Here is a 25,726-nt window from a genome sequence, read left to right as displayed (position 1 = left end):
TGCTGACAGATTCCCTATAAAGTTCAAATTTAAGACAGATATGAAAGGTACACATTATTGCAGCTTTGTATTCATTTATACACCATTATTTGTTTTTCCAAACACAAGAAATGCATGAATTTGACCTGAAACCAGCCCCTTGCAAATGTAAGTACAGAAAAATTCAGGGTGGGAGAGGGAGAAGCAGTAAAAGGAGCCAAGCAGGTTTTCTGCAGTGTTCAAGTGCTAACAAGCAACAAACTGTTAGTGGAGAGAGCAACATAGAAATGACCTCAATCTGCCACTTCTCCTTTCAATGTACAGTCACAGTCTGTGGGAGGGACAAGACCTGTAAATGTTACTGAACTGCAGTAGAAAAAAATCCAGTCTTCTGCCAGGCCAGACAAGGCTGTGCTGTGTGGCAGAGCTGCATAAAACTCATGACTGGATGGTCAGAAGTAAAAACCCTTTTTGCAGGTAAATCAACTACTTTATATGTATTTTCTCTCTTTATTTAGTCATTTTCTGGTGTTCATCTTTAAAGAAAAGCTAGGGTGGCATGTCTAGAAGAGGCCGGGTCTCTAACGATGACACTCCTGCTCCCTGTTGCTATGTTGTCCCTTCTAAAATAGGTCAGGTCTCTGTAATGATGACACTGCTCCTGCCTGTTGCTATGGTGACATGTCTAGAAAAAGTCTGGCCTCTGTAGTCATGACACTACTTGTCAGAGCCTGGGTCCGAACCTGGGCCTTCTGCGGTGAGTGGCAATGTTTATTCTTGCTGAGCCACCTGGAATGCTGGACAGCTCCCTTGATAACTATTTGGATGATCCTACCTTGACCTTGTTTGGCATGAACCTTGAACCCCTTGCTCCTCCCATGAACTTCCTGATATACAGTGAGGAACAGAAGTATTTGAACCCCCTGCGATTTTGCAAGTTCTCCCACTTAGAAATCATGGAGGGGTCTGAAATTCACATTGTAGGTGCATTCCCACTCTGAGAGACAGAATTGAAAAAAAAATTCAGGAAATCACATTGTATGGTTTTTAAAGAATTAATTTGTCTTGCACTGCTGAACATCTTTGGAGGGAGCTGAAACTCTGTGTTGCTCAGCGACAGCCCCAAAACCTGACAGATCTAGAGGAGATCTGTGTGGAGGAGGGGCCAAAATCCCTGTTGCAGTGTGTGCAAACCTGGTCAAGAACTACAGGAAACATTTGATCTCTGTAATTGCAAACAAAGGCTTCTGTACCAAATATTAACACAGATTTTCTCAGGTGTTCAAATACTTATGTTCAGCAGTGCAAGACAAATAAATTCTTTAAAAATCATACAATGTGATTTCCTGAATTTTTTTTTAAATTCTGTCTCTCAGAGTGGGAATACACCTACAATGTGAATTTCAGACCCCTCCATGGTTTCTAAGTGGGAGAACTTAGATCGCAAAATCGCAGGGTGTTCAAATACTTCTGTTCCTCACTGTAAGCCATGTCTCTGCACTTCCTGTTTTCCAGATTATTGTGCTCTCCAGCCAGTACCTTGCTCCTTGCCTTCTCTGCTGTTATCCATATTTTGCTACCACTCGCTGGATCGTTATTTGAGGGTGGATCCCAAGCCATATAGATATAAGGACACTGGATTCTGTCCTGTGACTTCTGCCAGAGGCTCAGAGCTGGCACTGTGTCTCCACTGTTGGGCTGCCTGCTGAGTGGTCACTGCACACTGATCACTTCCAGTTCCAGCCAGCTCCTGGAAAGGGAGGGGAGTGGAGAATCCAGTGTCCTTATATCTATATGGCTTGGCGATCCACCCTCAAATCGCTTTTCAGAGGTGTTTAATAGGTAGTGAGGAGGCGATGTGATGCTAGCAAGGGAGTGGAGGTTTACTGAGCCATTTCTAAGGAGGAAGACTGACATCTATTGGTGCCGTGGCTGGGCTGAATTGAGTATTAAGGAGCAGTTCCTTCCCCTTCCCCTGTGCTGGATTGGTCTGTTGGATGTCTGGAGTGATTCCCCTGCTGTATGAGTGTGCCAGTGAAGCCACCTTCTGCACGTGACCAGATCCATGATGAACACCAGGGTTCTGTTTGGAAATTATTACTACATGCGCATATGACTTGCGCTTCTGGTAAGAGCAAGCACATATTAATTATTCACCACCTGAAGTCACGAGCACTGGAGTCATTCCTAATCCCAGTCACCAGAATCACTTTTGGGTTTGAAGTTTTGAAATCGTTCTGATTCTCATCCAATCACGAGTATACTTGATTATGAATTATAGAGCACTTTTGTTGCACTTCATGAACTGTATTTATTCAAATTGAACTTTATTTATTGATATTCAGAATTACCTTTTGGTGCAGTATTTGTGCACCTATTTTGCTCACTGTTCACATTTTTATCCAGCTACAACATTACTGGATTGCTTCCTTGCTGGCACTTTTAGGCACTTTATTTATTCATGTTTACAATCATATACTTATAGTGCAATATATATATATATATATATATATATATATATACTGTACACACATATTGGTAATGCAATAATTTTATATTTTCATGTTTACTATTAGGTATAATCATTCATCCATTCACTATATACCTTGCTACTGGATTTTAATCTTTCTATATTTTATTAGCGCTGCATATTGTTAAATGTGCAAAAAAGTAACAATTTTCTGGTTACCATTTGCAACACTGTATGTACAGCAGAAGAACTGAACACCCTGCTGTTGTCTCCTGCCTCTCCCTGTAATATAACTGAACGATCCGATATTTTGCTCAGGCTTTGGGAATTGGATTGTTGGGTGGGACAGTAGGCATGCATGTTACCCACTACCAGGATGTGAAGAATTAACAAGATATGCTTTGGGCAGCAATGGAGGGCTGAATGTAAAATATGTAGTGCCTGCTGACAGTATGTGCTATCAGCCATCTTGCCGTTCAGCCAGTTTAGGACCTTCCCATGCTGCCTATAGATTTGTTTTGAGACATTTTTAATATCTAACATAAATGGAAATATTGCAGTAACTTACCCCAATACACAATGTTTTAATTTTAAAAAAGTCATGAAACTAACTACAGTAGCAAATATGATAAGTTCATGGTGACATGGTTTCATTACATTTTGCCATAAACAGAATATAGTAACCCTGAAGCCAGGGGTTGACTGATTGCTTAGTAAACATCTACTGACAGTACCTGATGAAAGCAGGCTGTTGATCATTTCTAAGAATGTTGGATGGACAAACTGATAATCCTCAAGGAGAAGCACTACTTGCTGCCCTTCAATGCCAGCCATCTGCATGACCTGAAGACAAAGAGCCTAGTTAATTCATCAAGGCAGCAATGACAATTGCACACATTCATGTGAAAGACAGTAAAGAAAGCCCAATGCAAACAACTGCCATGGCTGAAGGATCAGAACCTTAAATAACTGACTAAACTATAACTATAGGAAGCACAAATCTGTCTGATTTCACACAGTAAATGAAAATAATTCTTCATATGCCAGACAAGCTGCTGAAAAAAGCACATATTTAAATGACACACATCATCAGCAGCTCACTTTAAAAGGTCTGATCTCAAACATGTTAATGTCTGAAAAGTGCTACTGGGCCACTATTGTCTTCCAAGCTGAACTCCATGCAGAAAGATAAGATACAAATCAATTGCTCTGTGTGGTCATTAATAAATCATATCATATTTTAATGCAATTGGTGTATGTATCTGAATTTAACTTGGCATTGGTCTCCTGCAATCCCTGTACATCAGCACACAGACTGGGTTAAAGAGGGTCAAATACCAGGGGCCAATCAGGTGTGCTAGATATAAATGTGCTAATAAACACACTTACAGCAAAGAGAGAGCAGAGTGAGCAGAGGGATGATCCAACTGTTGTGCTGCTGCTCACTGTCTAATAAGTATGCTGGATGTTACAAGATGACACCACTGTATTCATTAACTGTAAAAGACGTTTCATCTACCTGACTTTGTTCTTTTATCTGTAAATGTTAGAACTAGATGAACTGATTTTTTTTTAATGCGGCTAGTTTATGTACCTAAATTTACCTTGTATCAACCTCATGCTGTAAAGGATCAGCCAGACTAAATAAGAGGTGGTACTTGCAGAAAATCTGGTGTGCTGCATACAAGCATGCTGTCAAAGAGGCAAGTCACAAGGAACATGGTTACAGGAACAAGCCTCCCAGTTAGCAATCCCCAAATCCTGCCTTGTTGCTAATCCATGAAAACCCATTGTGAGAGTCACTCCCAGTATTACAGAAGTAAAAAAAATGGTTTTCACGTCGCGGAAACAAGGAAGAATGTGGGGATTGCTAACTGGATATGACAATAAAATCAGTGAACATTATACAAAGCTGTATAGTTTTTTAATACCCACTGGAGCCCCTTGACTGCATAGGCCTTTTTTTTTAAAAAGGATGAACTTAGCCTTTAAAATAATACTAAAGGCTCTGTTTTTTTTCCTTTTAAATAATAAACATGTCATACTTACCTGCTCTGTGCAATGGTTTAGCACAGAGCAGCCCCGATCCTCCTCTTCTCAGGTCACCCACCAGCACTCCTGGCCTCTTTTTCCTGCCAAGTGCCCCCAGAGCAAGCAGCTTCCTATGGGGGCACCCAAGCTGTGATGCTGTGAATGAACATTGTCCCAGCTCTCTCCTCATTGGCTCACTGGCTGTGATTGACAGCAGCAGGAACCAATGGCTCAAACTGCTGTGTGACCGGAGAGAGCCACTGCTCTCCAGCACATCGCTGGATCGAGATGGGGTTCAGCTAAGTATAAGGGGGACTGGGGGAAGGGGGGAGCTGCACCCAGAAGGTTTTTTTACCTTAGTGCATAAAATGCATCAAGGCGGTAGTAAACTCTAGAATTAGAAAAATAAAAGTTTTCCCCTGCAAGACAAAGGCATAATGTGATGGTATGCATTGCATACTAGCACATAAAGTGAAACTTACCTTACAATGAAGACCATCAGCAGCCCTTCACAATGTCACTGCTGACACGACTTCCATCTTCACTCTTCTTCCAGGTTCGTGGGCTCCGGCGGCTTGAATGGCTGAGCCGCGATGATGTGCACGTCACTTATGGCACACAGCTCTGAAGGAATGACAGGAACGTTCCTTCAAAGAGCATGCACTGGTGCTGCTACACAGGAAAATATATCCTAATATATATGCACCGTTTAGGAGATATTTTCCTGTGTAGAAACCAGCTTACAGTACCTATGGGTAAGCCTTATTATAAGCTTACTTGTAGGTACAAGTAAAAAAATAAACTTTACTACCACTTTAAGGTAAAAAAACCTTCTGCCTGTAGAACTTTAACTGGTATAGCAAATGTGATGTCATCCTCCAAAGTATTAAGCAGTTTTCCTGGAGTTCAGCTTTGAAAATAGAGTGTTGCACAACTTTAAATAAAATCTCTACTGAACAGGACAGATTGGTTTGGATGGTAATGTCATTCTACCCTTGTGGTCTCGGGTAACTGGCAGAACCTTACAAGTTAGAGGAATATTGAACTTGCAAGAGAAAAATTACACGGAGGCAGCAAAAAAGGCATACTGTATCTTAACAGAGTGTGACCAAAACCACACAAGGATGACTACTACAAAATTATGAAAATCATTAACAAAAGATTACACAAAGATAGCTAGTGTATACTACACTTAGACAAATGACTGTACTCACCTGCTTTAGATCATTTTTGAATTGCTTGAGCTCATATCCTCTGGAGATCTTAGGAGTGACGAGTACAGCTCCATGCATATGACTCACTAGTGAAGTGACAGTCCTACGACCAACACCACATCGTCCTGCCAGTAAAAGGGAGCCGCCAGGAAAGCTCAGAACACGGTCCACACGGGAAATATGGTCCAGTACTTCATGGAAGAGGAGGATATTCAACTCCCGGTTATCTCGGCTAAAGTGGATTAGGCCCTGAAGGTATAGGGGTTGATTAAGGCAAATAGACAGTGCACTTTCCAATTGCAGTTACACTTTCCCCAGAGCTTGGAGAATGTAGTGAAGCTTCACTATGTAAATAATACCCAATCAGGTGCAAAAAAACAATATTTTGCTTGCACATAATTGCATAATGGACATGCTACAAAAGATGAAATATAAAAAAAAAAAATATTTTCTTTAAAAAAAATGGCAATTGTTTATAAACCACAGTGCTTTGACAAATTAAATGTCTTTCAGTTAGGGAAAACATTTACTTTATGGGCTTGCCAAGTGATTGGAAAATACAGCTGCATGTAATACTGTCCGGGACACAAGTAAGAACATGGCCTTTCCTTGTGTTCAAAAATACAATATGCTCCACCATCATCACACACTGGCACAGGATGCCATTAGTCACCTAAATCTGAAGAGTGGTAACTTAGGTCAGGGGTGCTCCAGCGATGGTTAAGGGGTAAAATGCCATCATCTGTTGTGTTATCCTTGAGGTTTAAAAATATTCTCTTTATCCAAAGATTCTGTCTGAGTGGAGTGTTGTCTTGTGGTTTGGCTAACTAAAGTCCGAGTGAACAGGTGGTACAATATTAATGTGTTTTTACTAGACTAAGGAATGTACAGCATGTACAAACTACAGTTACAGGACAAAAAAGTAATATAAAGTCATGGCCAAAAATATTGTCACCCCTACATTTATGTCAGATAATGCACCACCTCGCCCATAAAATTGTTGCAATTACAAATGTTTAGGCATTTTTATGTTTATTTCTCTTGTTTGTATTGGTATGACACAAAAAAGTGGAGAAACAAAAAGCCAAATCTGACACATTCCATGCAAAACCCAAAAATGAACTGGACAAAATTACTGGCACCCTCAGTTTAATGTTTGTTAACACAGTTCTTGGAAAAAAAATTACTGAAATCAATCACTTTATATAACCATCGATGAGTTTCTTACACCTTTCTACTGGAATTTTGGACCACATTTCTTTTGCCAACTGCTCCAGGTCTCTCAGATTGGAAGGGTTCCTTTTCCCAATTGCTGTTTTGAGATCTCTCTACAGGTGCTCTATGGGACTGAGATCTGGACTCATTGCTTACCAGTTCTAAACTCACCAGAGCTTGGTCTGAAACCATTTCCATGTGCTTTTTGATGTGTGTTTTGGGATATTGTTCTACTGTAAGACCCATAACCTCTGACAGAGACCCAACTTTGTGACACTGGGTCCCACATTGCACCCCAGAATTCTTTGGTAGTCTTCAGATTTCTAATGCCATGCACATGGTCAAGACAACCAGTGTCTAAAGCAGCAAAGCAACGTTAGTGAACATCCACAAAGTTTGACTGTAGGGAATGTATACTTTTCTTTTAAAGGCCTTATTGCTTTTTCTGAACACAGTAGAATGATGGGCTTTCCCAAAAATTTTGTTTCATCTGTCCACAGCACAATCTCCCAAAAGGATTTTGGCTTCTTCAGGTAAGTTTTGGCCAACTCCAATCTGGCTTTTTTACGTTTCTGTGTCAGCAGTGGAGTCCTCCTGGGCCTCCTACTATAGCGTCCCTTTTCATTCAGATGGCGACGTATAGTGTGAGCTGAGACAGTCATACCCTGTGCCTGAAGGTCAGCTTGAATTTGTCTGAAAGTTGATCGAGGTTCTTTAGCCACCATTCAAACAATCCTTTGTTTTAATCTTTGAACAATTTTTCCTCTTTTGTCCACATCCAGGGAGACTAGCTACATTGCCATGGGCTGTAAACGTCTTGACAATGTTGCGTACAGTGGATACAGGAACATTAAGATATCTGGAGATGGACTTGTAACCTTGAGGTTGTCCATGCTTTTCCACAATTTTTGTACTCAAATCCTCAGACAATTATTTTCTGTTCTTCCTTTTCTCCATGCTCCACGTGGCACAGAGAGACACACAACAGAAAGGTTGAGTAATTTTTCACCATTTTAACTGGTTGCCAGTGTGATTTCTATTTTGTCAGCAGCTGTTAATTGATACAGGCGAGTTTAATTACAAATTACAGGAGCATCACAAACTTGGAATTAAATCATTTCTTACTATTTTGAGAAGGTGCCAATAATTTTGTCCAGTCCATTTTTGGAGTTTTGCGTGGAACGTGTCACATATGTCTTTTTGTTTCTCCACTCATACCATTCCAAACAAATGAAATAAACATAAGAATGCCTAAACATTTTGTAATTGCACCAATTTTCTGAGCGGAGTGGTGTATTATCTGACAGAAACACAGGAGTGCCAATATTTTTGGCCATAACTGTATACTGAGGGAAACACATGTTTATGTATGTGCTAGATACACTAACTTCTCTGTACATATTGCCCTATTTAATCAGTTGTACACTTTTTATACGTTTAATTTCAATAAAGATAGTCTGTCTTACACCTTATTTGTGTCAATGCCTACACTTTGAAAAGAACTGTATAGCCATAAAACTAATTAGCAATCCAAAAGAAAAGTAATATGTAGAACATCCAATACTGTACATATAGCTGACCATTACTGTACTGTTGTATTCACTATTCCTGGCACTAGACATGCTTCCTAGTGATGTTGGTGGTTTCGACATTCCTATAATACAGACTTACTGCACACAAATAGAGCCCCAAGTTCTCTCTCTGCAGAATAATCAAAGTTGATTTAAAGATTGTCATTGCTAATCAAAATGACAAATATTAAAATAATTGCCCTCATAAATTGTAATGGGTACATATAAAGCCCAATCGCTAACGGTTGTCAAAACTGATGTAGAAAAATACCATGCATTTGTATTTACTGTACATTTACTGGCACAGTCTTGCACCAAATACACCATCAATGGCCTTCACATGGTCATGTGCAGGTAACTGTTATGTTATCAGAACATTTCATACTGAAGAGAAAACAGAATATTTTGGACATTTCAGTAAAAAGTTATCTGCATCAGTAAACGTACACTAATATGTAATTTTATTGAAACTGCTACATTAGGAATTTAAAATTAAAATATACAAGTAAAATCAATGAAGCTTTCAAACATCATGGAGTGCAATAGCTTACACTAGACTTTCTCAACCTTTTTAACTGAGCAGAATCCTTGAAATATTTTCCTGGTCTCAGGGAACAGATACTAAAACCAATTAATTGATGGTCACTGGGAAATACCCCTTACATTGGTAGTCAGTGGGAAGTAAGAACCTTATATTGGGGGTCAGTGGGAAGAATGTCCATAACATTGATGGTCAGTGAGAAAAATGACCCTTATTTTGGGGGTCAGTGGGAAAAATTCACCTTATATTGGTGGTCAGTGGGAAGAATGTACCTTACGTTGGTGGTCAGTGGGGGAAAAATAACCCTTATATATGGGGTCAGTGGGAAGAATAAACCTTACATTGGTGGTCAGTGGGAAAAATGACCCTTATTTTGGGGGTCAGTGGGAAGAAAGCACCTTACATTGGTGGTCAGTGGGGAAAAATAACCCTTATATTGAAGGTCAGTGGGAAGAATGAACCTTACATTGGTGGTCAGTGAGAAAAGTGACCCTTATTTTGGGGGTCAGTGGGAAGAAATCACCTTACATTGGTGGTCAATGGGAAGAATAATCCTTATTTTGGGGGTCAGTGGGAAAAGTGCACTTTACATTGGTGGTCACTGGGATGACTGACCCTTATTTCTGAGGTCAGTGGGAAGACTGATCCTTACATTGGTGGTCACTGGTAAGAATTTTGAGGATCAGTGGGAAGAGTGCACTTTACACTAGTGGTCACTGGGATGACTAACCCTTATTTTTTGGGTCAGTGGGAAGAACGATCCTTACATTGGTGGTCACTGGTAAGAATGCCCCCCTACCCACCTTGCAGACAGCTAAAAAATATCATTGGTGTCATGTAGCTAGCTCTGCCAAGTGGTGTTGGCCCTGGAATTAGGCAAGCACCATCAAATGAGCGGTCAATCAGCTACACATCAAAGAACCCCTAACAACCACCGGAGGGTCCCTAGGTTTCCACAGAACTCTGGAGAATAGCTGACACCAACATGTCTGATGAGAACTATCTAAAAAAAGTACAACATATTCACCCACAGCGCCACACATTTTTCCCACTTGCGCACACACACAAGGTCCTAATATAACTTAGGACATTGTAACAATATGTAAATTAACTCATGATATGACTGAAATTCTACTTTGGCTCTAATGCCTATTGTGTTAAAAAGTAAAGGAAAAAACTTAAGAAAATATAGTCACTTACTTTCTTAATGACATCTTTGAAGTCTGCAGAGTTTAGCCTTCCAAGAGGCCGCCCATGAGGGGGTAAAGACTGTCCTGGGGCAAGCCTGGATCCTGCTTCATGTGGGGCACCCCAAGTGACATTGAAAAAGTCTAAAGAGGGCAAAAAGTAAACATTACACACATAGGACTCTGGATTTTTCATATAATGTATATAAAGCGCACATAGAATTAACAGGGTGTTAAGGAGCTTTGCTAACCATATATTAAAATGTATGCCCAGGCAAGATTTTTCTTAACTTTGGATAGAGGGGGAAAGGTTAGAAACCATCACTTTCTGTACTGATGACAACATTTTACCAAACAGGAAATGAGAGTAACTCTCTAACAGCAACAAACAGAAATAAAAATGATTTTTCTTTTATATAGAGGAGAAGGTTAGAAACCCAGTTACATTTTTACTTTTTTCAGTGTCTCTGTTGCAAATTTTCCCTTTACTTTCTTTCTGGTGTTAGGAGGGCATGCTAAATCTCTCTAATAAAGCCCTATATAGCAGTAAAAACAAACAGGAACTTTAATCCTCCTTAATTTCTCATTCTATCTAAATTGATGGCTATATAAGTACCTGTAATAAATAATAAAAAAAAAAATGAATGTCCATAATTTTATTTCCCTGATCCTCAATGGGGACATACAGACAGCAATCTGTGCAGGACATCCTACTTTCTCTTTACCCCCCTACACATTAAAAAAAAAAACTGAGCCAAAGTAATCAGATACTTAACAGATACATTGTGATTCATTGTTATTATGCAATGCCCATAAGGTACAGCTTAGCCCTGGTTCACACTGATGCGAATTGTCATGTGATTTGACCGTTTCGCATTGGAATTGTTCTAATCAGTGCAAGTCCGACTTCGTCAAAGTTGCACCGACTAGAAAAACAGTTCCTACTACTTTTCCAGATTTGGGGTGCGACTTGCGTAGACATCTGTGCGTGAAATTGCATAGATTTCTATGAAGTCACACTGCCATCCGACTTTGAAATTGTGCAACTTCAAGTGAAGTCGCACGATTTCAAAGTCAGATCCAGTGTGAAACAGGGCTTAATCTGATTTGTGTGGTCCAACAATTAGATATTCAATGAAAACTGTGAATCACAAACCACCAAAAAAGCATATAAATTACCCTATCTCTGGCAAATGACAGATTTTAAATAATTAATATGGAACCCAATGTTTATAGCCAATTAGTGCACATGGAAGGGGCAAGCACACACAAGAGGTTCTCAGCTGTCCTGTTTGAGTCTGGATCTCCAATCCCTAGGTTAACTTGTTATCGGTTTATTTATTGCTATGCACAGACTATTGTTGTGCATCCATAGTTTAGAGTAGGACCATAGTTTACAGAAGCTCACAGATATATTTGTAAATGTATGCAAGTGCCTTGTTTTTTCTTAAGAGACATAACATAAGGGTTTCCATCATGTGATAGGTTATTTGGCTCAATCCAGTATAACCAAATGGCTGCATGACCTAATAAGCACTTTGATTCCCCAGGGAGAAATGTGCTATAGAAATAGAAATGAAAAAAAAAAATATTAAAGCTATTCAGGGTCTTCTGACACCTCTCAGCAACTTTTGTGCCAAGTCACCCCCTACAGACTTCTTGCTACAAATAGATGGAACAGACCAAAAGAGGGAACCCTATTGCCATAACTACTGACCCATTGTGGTAAATACAGCTGGGGTAGTGCTTAGTGGCATTTACTGACAGAAGCACGTGGACTTCTACTTTTGGCTTCCTTCAGAAAATGCTGGTTTTCCTGACTGTTATTCTAACCCTATGGCTTCAATACTCTTGAGTCATTCAACTGGACCCAAAACATATATATCACTTCTGACTTCATGGGCTGCATGCTTGTTCTATATCAAAGAGTGAAGCCTTATACAGCTAGATGACTAGCATAAGAAGTAAAAGCATTGGCAGCCCTGTATTTGAGAGATTTGCTTTGTTGATTTTGCACTACACAAAAGCATTTAGTATTACCCATGTGTGAGTGTGAGCTGGTGATCTAGGCAAATACATACCTGAATGACATGTTGTAAGTATAAGCAAATATTAGAATGTCTCATAATTGCAAAAAAATTTTCATCAAAGTGTTACTGAACCCAGGACCCTGCATTCACTATATTTTGTCTTCCACAGTACACAGAACATGGAAATGCAATTATTTTAGCGAATATAAATTGCTAAATACTTTTTCTCATCAGTAGTTAGAGCAGTCTTGTGACGTCTATCAGTGCCCAGCCAAGCACTGGCAAAAGCTTGTAGAAGGAGTTTTCATTCTGCTCTGACTGTCCTAAGAGGTTGCATGACCCCTGGCCCTCTGGACAGTGCTGACTGGTCCTGAGCTGACCACATGCTCCTTCCCAAAGAAAAAAAATTCTCTAGCAATACACACTAAACTAAGCATGTGCAGTGACTCCTAGAGCTCTGTACTATCAGCAGATGGACTGGGGACAGCAGAAGAAGGGGAGGATCAGAGAAGACAGGATCAAACAGCTTTATAACACAATGCAGAGGATTGACCCCTTAGGTTCCACAGTGAGTATAACTAGCATGCTTTACTGCATATACAGACTGATTTTACTGATGTGGGTTTAGTAACACATTGTGTCATTGTTGCCAGTGTGCAATTTGCTAAGGCTTCTTATGGACCAAAAAACATTTGCCTTAAATTTACACTTACACTCATATCTTTCACAAAGCTTTCCATGTGATATTTGTAGGGCTATACTCTGCTTCATTTTAATAAAACCTTCTGAACGAATGCTTGCGATGTTGTCATTACCTGCCACGTTGTCAAGAACATCAGAACCCCAGTCTCCTTGCAGAACTGACACTAAAATATTGTCAAAGACATTGAGCTCTTTAGAGGTCACAATCCTGTCACGAAATAATCTACGAGCTTCATATGCTACAATTTCCAGAACGTGGTCTTGAGATTGTTTTCCAGATCCTAAACAGCAAGAAGGTAATTATTGTACACTGCTAGAGCACCAGACTACTACAGCACATGTATAGTGATGGATTAGAAGAAGACAGAACTTACCAAGGTAACACAAGTATGATCAGAGAATAGGGGAGATAGGAAAAAGAGGATTAACATTCACAGTTGCACACAAAGAAAATACACACAGTCATATCTTTACATGTACAAGTGCATTTCAATTCATTAGAATATCAACAAAAAGTTAATTTATTTCAGTAATTCAATTAAAAAACCCATATATTATACAGATTCATTACGCACAGTGTGATATATTTCAAGAATTTCTTTCTTTTAATTTTGATGATTATGGCTTACAGCTAGTGAAAACCCAAAACTCAGTATCTCAGAAAATTATAATATTGCAAAAACGCAATATTGTAGAATCATGGTGTCACACTCTAATCAGCTAATTAATGCAAAACACCTGTAATGGTTTTATGAGCCTTTAAACAGTCTCTCAGTCTGGTTCAGTAGGTTACACAATCATGGGGAAGACTGCTGACTTGACAGTTGTTCAGATGACAGTCATTGGCACCCTCCACAAGGAGGGCAAGTCACAAAAGGTAATTGCTAAATAAGCTGGCTTGGAGGTTTTCTCTTTATTTTTTTCTATTGTTTGAACTAGATGGACTTGTTTCTTTTCAATATAACTATGTAATGCTACAGCACAAAATATACATACACAGTTGTACCCTTTCAACCTTGTGAGAAACGTTGAGGAAGTCCCATTTCTGTTGCATCATCTTTGGGCCCTGTACACAAGGCCAGCTTTATAAAGACATGGTGTAAACAGTTGGCATGGAGGAATTTGAGTCACCTGCACAGAGCCTCAACCCCAATGAACACCTGTATTTTAAATTCAAACACTGTTTGCAAGCAAAGTCTTCTTGTTCAAAACCTAACCTTACAACATTCTTTTGGCTGAGGGCTGGTTCACACCACAAGTCCAGTGCATTTTTTTCTGCATCAAAAATGCATTGAAACCAGTGTGGTCAGTTCCAGAAAAAAAAAAAAGTGGAACATTTTGCATTGATTTTTGCACTGAATTCTACTGGAAAGCACCAAATCAAAAATGCTCTGAAACACACCAAAACACACTGGAACGCACATGTCCTTATTTAGGGCCAGTATGCACCAGAGAAATGCAGTCCAGATGCGTTTGTGCATGCACATTCTTTAAGCGTTCTGGTGTGTTTGATTAATTTTTTTGGCGACCCAGTTCATTTCCCCCCCCCTTTATTTCCACCTTAAATAAGGACATATGCGTTTTAGTGCGTTTGTGATGCACTGTGGCGCGTTCCAGTACAGTTCAGTGCAGAAAAAAAAGCAACATGTTCTTTTATCACAATTGCGACATGTGTCACAGATGTAAAAAACAAATTGAACTCAACTTCCCAATCCTTCTGCTAAGACTACCTTTCATTGCTTGAAGCCTCTGTGCAGCACATATATACTTTGGGGGAGAGGGAGAGAGAGAGACAGGCAGACAGAGAGAGAGAGGAAGGGGGAGAGGGGGGGAGAGAGAGAGAGGGGGGGGGAGATAGGGAAGGGAGAGGGAGAGAGGGAAGGTAGAGGGAGGGGGGGGGAGAGGGAGAGGGGGGGAGAGAGGGGGGGAGAGGGGGAGAGGGAGAGAGGGGAGGGAGAGGGAGAGAGGGGAGGGGGGGGAGAGGGAGAGAGGGGAGGGAGAGGGAGAGAGGGGAGAGAGGGGAGGGAGAGAGGGGAGGGAGAGGGAGAGAGGGGAGAGGGGAGAGAGGGGAGGGAGAGGGAGAGAGGGGAGAGAGGGGAGAGAGAGAGGAGAGAGAGGGGAGAGAGAGGGGAGAGAGAGGGGAGAGAGAGGGGAGAGAGAGGGGAGAGAGAGGGGAGAGAGAGGGGAGAGAGAGGGGAGAGAGAGGGGAGAGAGAGGGGAGAGAGAGGGGAGAGAGGGGAGAGAGAGGAGAGAGAGGGGAGAGAGAGGAGAGAGGGGAGGAGAGAGAGGGGAGGAGAGAGAGGGGAGGAGAGAGAGGGGAGGAGAGAGAGGGGAGGGGAGGGAGGGGGAGAGGGGGGAGAGAGAGAGGGAGGGGGGGAGAGAGAGGGGGGAGAGAGAGGGAGGGGAGGGGAGGGAGGGAGAGAGAGAGGGAGGGGAGGAGGGAGAGGGAGAGAGAGAGGGGGAGGGGAGGAGAGAGAGGGAGAGAGAGGGAGAGAGGGGGAGAGAGAGGGGGGAGCGGGGGAGAGAGAGGGGGAGGGGGGAGAGAGAGGGGGGAGGGGGGAGAGAGAGGGGGGAGAGAGAGGGGGGAGGGGGGAGAGAGAGGGGGGAGGGGGAGGGGGGAGAGAGAGGGGGGAGGGGGAGAGGGGGAGGGGGGAGAGAGAGGGGGAGGGGGAGAGAGGGAGGGGGGAGAGAGGGAGGGGGGGAGAGAGGGAGGGGGGGGAGAGAAAGAGAGAGTAAAATGTATTTTCTCCTCATACAAATAAAGCTATCACATTAAGGCCCCCCTTCATATGGACCCCAGTGGCTGACTACAATCTGCAGTAGGTCACTTTGTCAGCAGTTGATGGCCAGCAGACAATCAGGATAAGATATACTGCCTCCTGCACACCCATTTGAAGAGAGAATTCACACAGAAATCACTATTCACCACACCCATTCAATGCTGTTGCACTGCACCATGGCCTCATTCACCTCTCACTAGCATGACCTGTGCAGCCCAGACAGCATCTTCAATGCTTGTGGGTGTGGCAGGCTCTGCAATAATGCAAATGTGCTAAATAGAAATACAGGAAGGCCCAAGGAAGATATAAGCAGGTCAACAGATGGGAACATCTGATTTTCCGTCAGCGTTTGTTATTTTTGGTGAGCAGGATGATATCCAAGGTAAACTGCAGCTATCCTTTAAAGTGAGAATGACAGCTGCAATCTGTTTGCAAACCAAACTGCCTCCTTTCATTCAGCATGTAGATATCAAGTTCATGCTGAACAAGTTAGGCAACAGATTTTCCCTTTTTCATTACACAGTAATACGTAAACTGAAATATTAGGAAAAATCCTGTAAGCGAGATTCATGTCTTTTTTTTCTTTTACATCTACATTACATAAACGATAGCACACTTTACTATATTTAAGAATATTTAGTAGTAGTAGTAGTAGTAGTAGTAGTAGTAGGAGTAGTAGCACCAGTTATTAAAAACAACAACCACCTCCGTGAGCACCTACCTCCAGGTAAATCATATCTAAAGAGCCCCAGAATCCATTGAGTCAGGATACATGGTGTAAACAGATAGTGGCTATGATCATCAACTGAAAACTTTGCACGAACCTAAAATGTAGAGAGAGTGGGAATAATTCTAGTTTGTCAAAGCTGAACTCCAAGAAAACAGCTAAACACAAAGAACAAGTAAATATTAGAGAGCTGCTTTATCTACCAAAGGGTTTGTATTTCTGTCCATCCAGTTCTAAGATTCAGGAGATATCAAGCAGAGCAGGACACCGATTTTGTTTTCTAATGCACTTCAGTAATACTTACAGGCCCAGTCCTTCACCCCAACCTCTGATTGAACAGTGAAGGACAAGTGGCAAATCTACGGCTCTATTATTCTGCTTTCTCTCTATCAGTATGTCCCAGTATGAGCACTGTCAAAGAACTGTCTGGCCCCCTGTGCTGCTTCACTCTCCCAGGCTGAGTTCTATTGTACAGGAATTGCAAGAAGCTGATTCCAGGTAATATTTATGTAAGTACACTGCTTGCATTTAAAAAACACAATTTTTGTTATCATGGTCAAAACTAACAAATTTATTTTAACATTTTTTGTTTTCCTGTCAAATTATGAAATATTGCCAATTATTCTACATACTCCTTTAGAGCCAGAAGGGAGAGCTTTAGGTTCCTTTTACCATATTCCAAGCTCTCCTACTGATTTTTTATGTAAAGCTTGTATGCAGAAGTGGACAGCTCAAGCTTACATTTATACAAACACGTGGGTGATCCATGAATAATCAGTCAACCAGATCTGAATATTCAGTGAAATGAACTGTGGCTTTAATCAGGCATTGTTTGCTGTGCTATCACTTTAGCTAACCCACTGTGGGAATTGCTATTCATTTATTAGACATTAACTTGTAAAAAAAAAAAAAAGTGTAAAAAATGCCTAGGCGATCGCAGCGGAAGTGGAAACCTGTCAAATTCGGGTACCCGCTCCCCAAAGGTGCTAATCCTTACTGGGGAGTGGGGGACAAAGCATTAAAGCAGAACTTCCCCTTTTGGATGGAGCTCCGCTTTAAACTACAGAGAGCACAGGGTGGGAAGGCAAGATAGTTATAGTCAAGCAATTCATTAAATTCAGAAGATAATTTATTAGAAGTCTAATATCTACCTGTTCATAGACCTGAACCATTGACCCTGCTAACTGGTGAATCTTTGACAGAGAGCTCCACACTGGATGTTTCTTCAGATTCTTATGAAGAACTGGCTCTAAATAGGAACTACAAATTGTCTGTAGTTGGTCCCTTTCAGGATAGCTGCAATAAATTAACAATCATAAATTAATAGCAGTATCTACTTTCCTCACAGAACAAAATCTCACTTCAGTTTTGCTATATAAATCATTTAAAAAGTCAGTTAATAATCAAATATCTATGAGCAATCTGTGATCTCTGCATAAACTCCCAGGTGGACCGTTATCAGAGTGTAAATCAATAGGCTAGAGCAAATTTTTGCTAATCTTTCTTTGAGTTACTCAGGAACTTGTGACGTCCATGTGCAAAGGACCAAAACTGTGTGTAAAGACCTGAGTAATGCTGAATATAGGCCAGCAAAGGTATGTAAGCATTTAGACGAGTATAGACAAGTGAAATTCTTCTTCATTCCTAGTATTGTAATATACTCATATATACTCGCGTAAACATTATAAACGAGTAAACACACGAGTCATTTACTGCATTAAAATTAAACATTTTCTATTTTTGTTTTACTGCTGTGTACTTAATGCTGTATTACTGATCTTTATTCAGGTGTGTGCAATGACCCATAGACAACAATGAATCTCATTTCAGATCAGTAAAAAAACTAAATTTTTTACTCCCGTGTGCAACAGGCCTAACTATTGTGAAACCTTATGCTGCTAGCATTAGTAAATAGAATGCCCTCCTACCAACATGCTACATGAATCCTCTGCCACTACTCAAAATGTCTGCAGATAGAAATGCTAGGAGGTGCTTTTCAAAGGGATTTCTTTACAATATAAATCATGGAGACATTAATTAAAAAGTGTTTTCTGTTAGTGGTGCTCAGATACAGCTAAATTCCACTTTAATAAGATTACATAAGATCTGTGTTTTAAGAACAAGAGACACATGAAGCATACAGAGGAAACACTGGTACCTTTTATTAACCTCCTCTACAAGTTTAAAGCAGCCACACTGAGAATGTACTTCACTGCTTTTTTAATAGAGCATTGCGTGTGTATATAAGTGGTACTAAAATAAAAAGGCAAACTAAAATATGTAGATTATTTTTGTAAATGTTTAGTAATTAAATATGTTTAAAAAAAAATAACATAGCTAAAATGTAATAGTGTCAGCCTCCAAAGACATTTGTGCATCATTTGCGGACAGTGAATGGGATCAAGACCTTCCAGCAATTAAAGGGTTTACTCTTCCCAATTCTATGTTATTTTGTTTCTTTCAAATATGTCACATGCTTAGGGCAAAATTCCTAGTGATAATTTTGTCCCTACTACTTTTTCCATATTAGAGATGGTCTGTGGTCCCCCCCCCCTCCAAGCTGATCTCTCCTTTCTGTATAATACTCTTTACCCCTTAACCACTTCAAGTCCGGACACTTTTACCCCCTTCCTGTCCAGGCCAATTTTCAGATTTCAGCGCTGTCACACTTTGAATTGCGCGGTCATGCAACACTGTACCCATACTTTATTTTGGTGGTATTTATTCACCACTGGGATTTTTTTTTTTTGCTATATAAATGTTTTTAAAAAAGTGTTTTTGTTATAAAATTTTGCAAATAAATAATCTTTCTTCATAAATTTTAGTAAAAAAAAATAACCCAAATTAGTTTATAACCAAAAATTATAATTTTTCAAAAATGTTTTATATTATTATTTATGTGGTTTTTTAACATACTGTCACCCTAGCAGTAGAGTGTCACCATAGTGACACTGTACTACTTGTGGGGGATGATGAAGATTTTTTTTTTTTTTACACCGATTGCTTTTACACCCATAAAAGGCTGTAAAAGCAATCATTTCTCTTTCTCTCTGGCTGCATTCTTGCAGCCATTGATACATAGTGTGAGAGCTGTGATTGGTCACAGCTAGTCACATGGTACAAGGCTGTTGTGAATAGCATTGTACCATGTGATCTCTGTGATCATTCACAGATTTCACTAGTGGTAAGCAATGTCAGGAAGTGACATCTTGCTTACTACTACTCATGTGATCACTGATTGGCCAATCAGTGATCACAGGATCGGGACCTCACACAGAGGGCCCGTACAGCGATCAGTGTCCTCCGGACACAGCAGGCACCTGATCGCAGTGCCACGCGCTCCCAGGCTAAAATGGCGGGCGCTGTTTATGAACAGCAACCCGCTCCTGCACTGCTCCCGTCCGGCCGTTTATATACATGTGCCGGATGGGAAGTGGTTAAGCGATTGTGCTGGCCTACCAACCCAAACATAAGTGGGATGGGGATATTAGGGCTATGAAAGATGAGGACTGGGATGAAAACCTGTAGACCGGATAAGACTAAGTTATTTGATAGGCTTACACTGTTATATACATTATAACAGCGTAAGCCCATTATTAGGACACCCCTCAAAATCATTGGATTCAGGTGTTCCAATCACCTCCATGGACACAGGTGTGTAAAATCAAGCACCTAGGCATGCAGACTGCTTCTACAAACATTTGTGAAAGAACGGGCTTCTCTCAGGAGCTCAGTGAATTCAAGTGTGGTACTGTGCTAGGTTGCTACCTGTGCAATAAGTTCCTCTGTGAAATTTCCTTGCTACTAAATAATCCACGGCTAACTGTTAGTGGTATTATAACAAAGTGGAAGCAACTGGGAACAACAGCAACTCAGCCATAAAGTGGTAGGCCAAGTAAAGTGACAGAGCGGGGTCAGACCATGCTGAAGCGCACAGTGCACAGAAACCGCCAACTGTCTGCAGAGTCAAGAGCTAAAGACCTTTGAACTTCGTGTGGCCTTCAAATTAGCACAACAGTGCATAGAGAGCTTCATGGAATGGGTTTCCATGGCCGAGCAACTGCATCCAAGCCTTATATCTCCAAGTGCAATGCAAAGTGTCAGATGAAGTGGTGTAAAGCATTCTTCCACTGGACTCTAGAGCAGTGGAGACATGTTCTCTGGAGTGGCGAATCCCGCTTGTCTGTCTGGCAATCCGATGGACATGTCTGGGTTTTGTGGTTGTCAAGAGAATGGTACTTGCATGACTGCATTATACCAAATGCAATGGTGGAGGGGAGATTATGGTGTGGGCTGTTTTTTCTGGGGTTGGGCTTGGTCCCTTAGTTCCAGTGAAGGGAATTCTTAAGGTGTCAGCATACCAAGACATTTTGGACAATTTCATGCTCCCAACTTTGTGGGAACAGTTTGGGGATGGCCCCTTCCTGTTCCAACATGACTGTGCACCAGTGCACAAAGGAAGGTCCATACATGGACATGAATGAGCGAACCTGGGGTGGAGGAACTTTACTAGCCTGCAGAGTCCTGACCTCAACCCGAAAGAACACCTTTGGGATGAATTAGAGTGGAGACTGTGAGCCAGTTAAGTTCATGTGTGTGTAAAGGCAGGCATTACTTTTGGCAATATAGTGTATCTTGCACAAGTCCTATTTAACACCTATACATTTTTCCACATTTAGGCCTAATCACAGTCTCTTTTTTTTCCAGGTGCTCCAGGCATGTTTAAATGTTTACTCTGGGCATGCCCTTTATTTCAAGGCTACTGGCAGCAAAATATACTCTCCAGTCTCTCCAATCTCCATGAACCCAAAGTATTTGTCTTTTGGGTTTAGAAATGGATAAATGCACTATTGCCTTCATGAAACTTCATTTGCTGCTTGCAAGCAGACTGGACGTACCTGTATTCAAGCCATTCCACTGACTCTGGAATCGTGGTTTCTGCACATTAATGCCAACATTTCTTATAAAAAGAAAAACTCATATGTTCATCAAGGCTGTTCTACCACATTATCACCTATTACAGAAGATTTTGGATATGTGGATGGATTAATCAGATACCTGCAACCTGGGCTTTCCTCCCAATACCCCAGTACACCAGTTGACTGAGAGACCTTGTTGCTTCAAAATTCTTAGTCTACCTTACTGTCATGTTATAATAGTGATGTGTAACGCTACAGTATATTACTGATAATATGCCCCTTTATTTCTTGCGGAGCTTGGTTGTCGTGTAGAGCACTGTGTAATCTGTTAATTGCTGTATTGTAATTTCCTTTTTTTTTTTTGGTTGAACTGGTTGGACTTTTGTCTTTTTTCAGACAGACTAACTATGTAAATGTTCCTGCATGAGGGGGACCCCACCCCCTCACTTTTTCTAATTTTTTCTTCTGTATACCATCTCTTTGCCTTTTGCTACCTCAAAAAAATTGTTTTTGTAGATAAGAAAATGTAGCTGTCTCTGCAAAGGGTCAAATCAAAGCTGAGATACGGTATGTGGAATACTACGAGAATAATATACTCACTCTATTGCACAAATACGGACCACAGAAGTTAATCTGGTTGTCAGTTTATGTCTCCCAATAGTGCCACCGGCAGACATGGATGCCACGATCTGAATATTTTCTAAGCCAACCCATTCAAGATTGTCATCATAGAAACCATGATATGTTAAAACCTAAAACAACACCACAACATATATAATAGGTTTAAAGTGACATTAAAGACAACTTTTTTTTTATAAAAGAAATAACAAACATGTTTACCTGCAATGGTTTTGCACAGAGCAGCCCTGATTCTTCTCTTCTCACGTCCCCTGCCGGCACTTCTAGCCCCTCCCTCCTGCCCCCAGAGAAAGCAGCTTGCTATGGAAGCACCCATGCCAGCTCACTCCTGAGCTGCTGCTCTGCATGTCCATTCACACACACAGAGTCACAGCTCGGCCCTGCCCCCTTTCTCTTATTGGCTCACGAGAGCCGAGGCTCTCGTGCACATTGCTGGGTCGTGATAGGGTTCGGGTAAGTATTAGGGGGGTTGGGGTGCTGCTGCATACAAAGTTTTTGACCTTGCCATGCATAGAATTACATGAATGTAAAAATCCTTTAGCCTTTAGAACCCCTTTAAGTCATTAGTAGGATCCAAATATGTTTCTTGAACAAACTAGAACATGACAATCCTAATGAATATACTAAAACAAGAGCATTTTTCTCCCAGAAACCTTTTGGAAATCCAAACCACCAAAAGGAACACTGAAGCCATATAGCCATCTGAAACAATGAGATTCTGTCTGAATTTAACATCATGTGAAATTGGGGGTCAACTCTATCAACTCATAACCAATGACACATTTCCAAAACAGGCTTTCATTTGATTGCTGGCTATGAGAAACACCTAATACTAGGATTATTTTTTAAACCAGGAGGATGCTCCAACATCACAAAGAGGCATTTTAAGTTATCCAGATTACCAATAAGATAATGTAGTTTCCAGAGTGTCAAGGGATTTATAACATAAATCTATACATCAGTTCCTGAAGCCAAGCTCTTGTCCATCTCCCCCAACAAATTACATCTAGTCAATGAGGATTCCCATCACAGAAATGGACCAACAAGAGTTAAAAAGGGGTACATTGTTTAATAAACAAAGAGGGGGCAAGCTATTCCTAATATAAGCTTGCAAAATATTTAGCTCTACATTAACACAGTCATACAGTATGTCTGTATGAATAATGCTGTTAGGCTAACACAGAATGAGCACCTGTGTTTTACTCCAGCTGAAAGAATTGCCGGGTACATTGCTTTAATTTTATATCTTCGGTCTTCATTTAGAAAATAAGAAACAACTTTGGACCATTGGCATACTTTGTTTTCCTATAAGACACTAAGCACACTGGTGCGATGTCATTCAATTTGACATTCGGCAATGGAACCATTCAAATCTGTGTGACTTTGCGGTGCCGCACCTGAAATCGCACTGACCTGCGGCTTTGAAATCATGCGACTTCACTTAATTTTAAAGTTGGATTCAGTGTGAACCCGGGCTGCATACTACCTATATATGGTATATAACTCATAACAGAGAAGTGTTTGGAGTGTGCAAAGTGTTCTAGGCAAGGCTAATACCCACTGATCTGAAAAGTACCCCAATAAATAAGAAGCATACAGATTTGTATACAGCCAGGCTTTGTTCAGTTCAGTGACTGGTAAAAAGTCCGGATTCTCGTTATTGGGGCTCTGTTAGAGGAATTTTCCCTCACTTACTATCATGAAAACAATAGCTCCACCAGACAGAAAATGAGGGAAAATCTGCAGCTTGAACACATCAATAGCACAAAGGTAGACAAAGGTTTCAGCTTTCCCAGATTCTGCTAAATGTTAGAGATTTACCTGTCTGGTGAAACCATTGCCGCTGGGACAGTAAGTAAGGGAGAATCTCTCTAACGGAGCCTTGGATAACAGTAAAAACACAACAGAGGTTCTAATCCTTCCCCACTCTTTACAGAACTAAACAAAAGTTTCAACAGGAATTGCAACTTAGGCTTTTACATTTTAGGGACAACTCTGATTTTTTCACAAACTTATTTATGTAATTTTCCATCCTCTTATCTGATCCTAATAGGGCTGCATGAATAGTAGCCTGGACTACTCAGACCAGATTTCGGTTTGCCTTTTCATAAAATATGGTCTGTAATCATAATGGAGGAACTCTCAAGAAAATAATATGGGAAGTACAATTCAATTCCTCCATTTCATTCTAGATTAACAGTGAACACCTTCAATTGAAGCCTCCCAGTCAGGTGTTCACACCACCTCACCTGCTATTTTCTGGGCTACTATTGGCATTGCTCCATGTTTATGTGATTAACTTAACACCTGATTATAATATCTTCCTCACCTGTTGTAAAAATGCTACCAGTGAGTTTGTCCCCCACTTGTCAGGTTTGGGGAGATTGATGTCCTTTAAGTAGAGAACAAGCCGTTCACAGTCTTTTGGCCTGTAGACTCGACCAGTGTTGGTGCTGATTACCAGGCAGGTCTGGGTCAGTTTCTGTAAGACATGGCGGGAAGACGTCTGAGCGCTGCAGTGAACCGTGGCGATTTGCGTGGAGCGGAGCTGAGAAAATGCATAACGAAGAAGCATTCTGAAAAGAACAATTGCAGTATAATTTATTATGAGGAAAGCACAACTGCAAGGCACCACAACACAAATAATTTTGTTTCAAAATAGGCGTTGTTACTAAAAATAAAAAATTACTAAATATAAATATGACCAAAAGCCATGCGACCTACTTTCCTTGCAAAAAGGAAACCAACTAATATGCAAAACCTCACAAATAGTGCATCTGCTTTCCCCAACTCTTTATAATGTGAAAACTTACAGCGCAATATGCCTATCCAAATAACTATAATAAATAAATGAAAATAAAAATAAAATATTTCAGCTAACATATACAGTGTTCCCACATACAAATACTAATATACAAAAAATGCAGCGCAATATTATAAATAAATATTAAATATGCATAAATCTTGCTCTGTGACAATAATTAAATACCATATAAGTGCATATTCTGTGCTCAAAAAGTATAGCTTTAAATACAACACAATAACGCACACTTCCACATAATACCATGCGTATTCTCAATTTTATCTAATGTGCGTTTATCTTATAATAGTGTCCCAATATAAATCTTGGTGAACCGTCCCTTTAAGACTCAGTGTTCCAAGTGCTAATGTGCAATTTCTTCTCTGTATATATTCATCCAGTGATGTCAAGTGACCCCCAGTGTTAGATCCACCTCCGACACACTTATGCGCTCACCTTGTGGTTTGACCCGAACTGTCAGGTCAAACCGCGCCTTTCCCTTTAACCCGGGTAGGTATACTGGTGTATCAATCTCCAACTCTGATGACGTCAAGCCGTAACCGGTAGTGTACATAACGCCATCTTGGATAGGGGATCCTATGCAGTTTCATTCACAAAATTACTATACAAAGAGATATTGATCCTGTAGCGTCCCAGAAGGACGCAAATAAATGTGAGTGGGAGATTTTAGGAGTTTTAATAAAGTTTACAATGATTTGATATACTTCACCATCTGGAGCATTTTTTCCATTTTCTGTGGTGCGTTTTGGAGTGTGGAGGAGTTGGATATATACACCAGCAAAGGGAAAGGCACGCTTTTGACCTGGCAGTTCGGGTCAACGTCCAAGTGGTGCGTTTTGGAGTTTGGAGGTGCAGAAGGAGTTTGAGATTGATACACCAGTATACCCACCCGGGTTAAAG

The 25,726-nt window shown here is 40.7% G+C and overlaps 1 protein-coding gene across 3 annotated transcripts in view; it reads right to left on the bottom strand.

The window, feature by feature from the left end:
- Positions 1-25,726, bottom strand: part of DYNC2H1 (dynein cytoplasmic 2 heavy chain 1) — a 597,118-nt gene that overhangs the window by 407,709 nt on the left and 163,683 nt on the right. For 2 of the 3 annotated variants that reach the window (XM_089687276.1, XM_089687277.1), the window contains exons 43-50: positions 24,335-24,581; positions 21,967-22,118; positions 17,599-17,743; positions 16,442-16,544; positions 13,054-13,221; positions 10,222-10,352; positions 5,695-5,943; positions 3,184-3,292 (exon numbers count right to left, since the gene is read on the bottom strand). In XM_089687276.1, the coding sequence (XP_089543402.1) occupies positions 3,184-3,292; positions 5,695-5,943; positions 10,222-10,352; positions 13,054-13,221; positions 16,442-16,544; positions 17,599-17,743; positions 21,967-22,118; positions 24,335-24,581 (1,304 nt within the window). The remainder of the gene's footprint in view (positions 1-3,183; positions 3,293-5,694; positions 5,944-10,221; positions 10,353-13,053; positions 13,222-16,441; positions 16,545-17,598; positions 17,744-21,966; positions 22,119-24,334; positions 24,582-25,726) is intronic. The other variant, XM_089687278.1, reaches the window with a different exon arrangement.

This window comes from Staurois parvus, unplaced genomic scaffold, assembly GCF_062004578.1.
Source record: "Staurois parvus isolate SC_StPar_1 unplaced genomic scaffold, SC_StPar_1.0 ptg000422l, whole genome shotgun sequence".
Taxonomy (NCBI): Eukaryota; Metazoa; Chordata; class Amphibia; order Anura; family Ranidae; genus Staurois; species Staurois parvus.
This window is presented reverse-complemented; position numbering and strand designations above follow the sequence as displayed.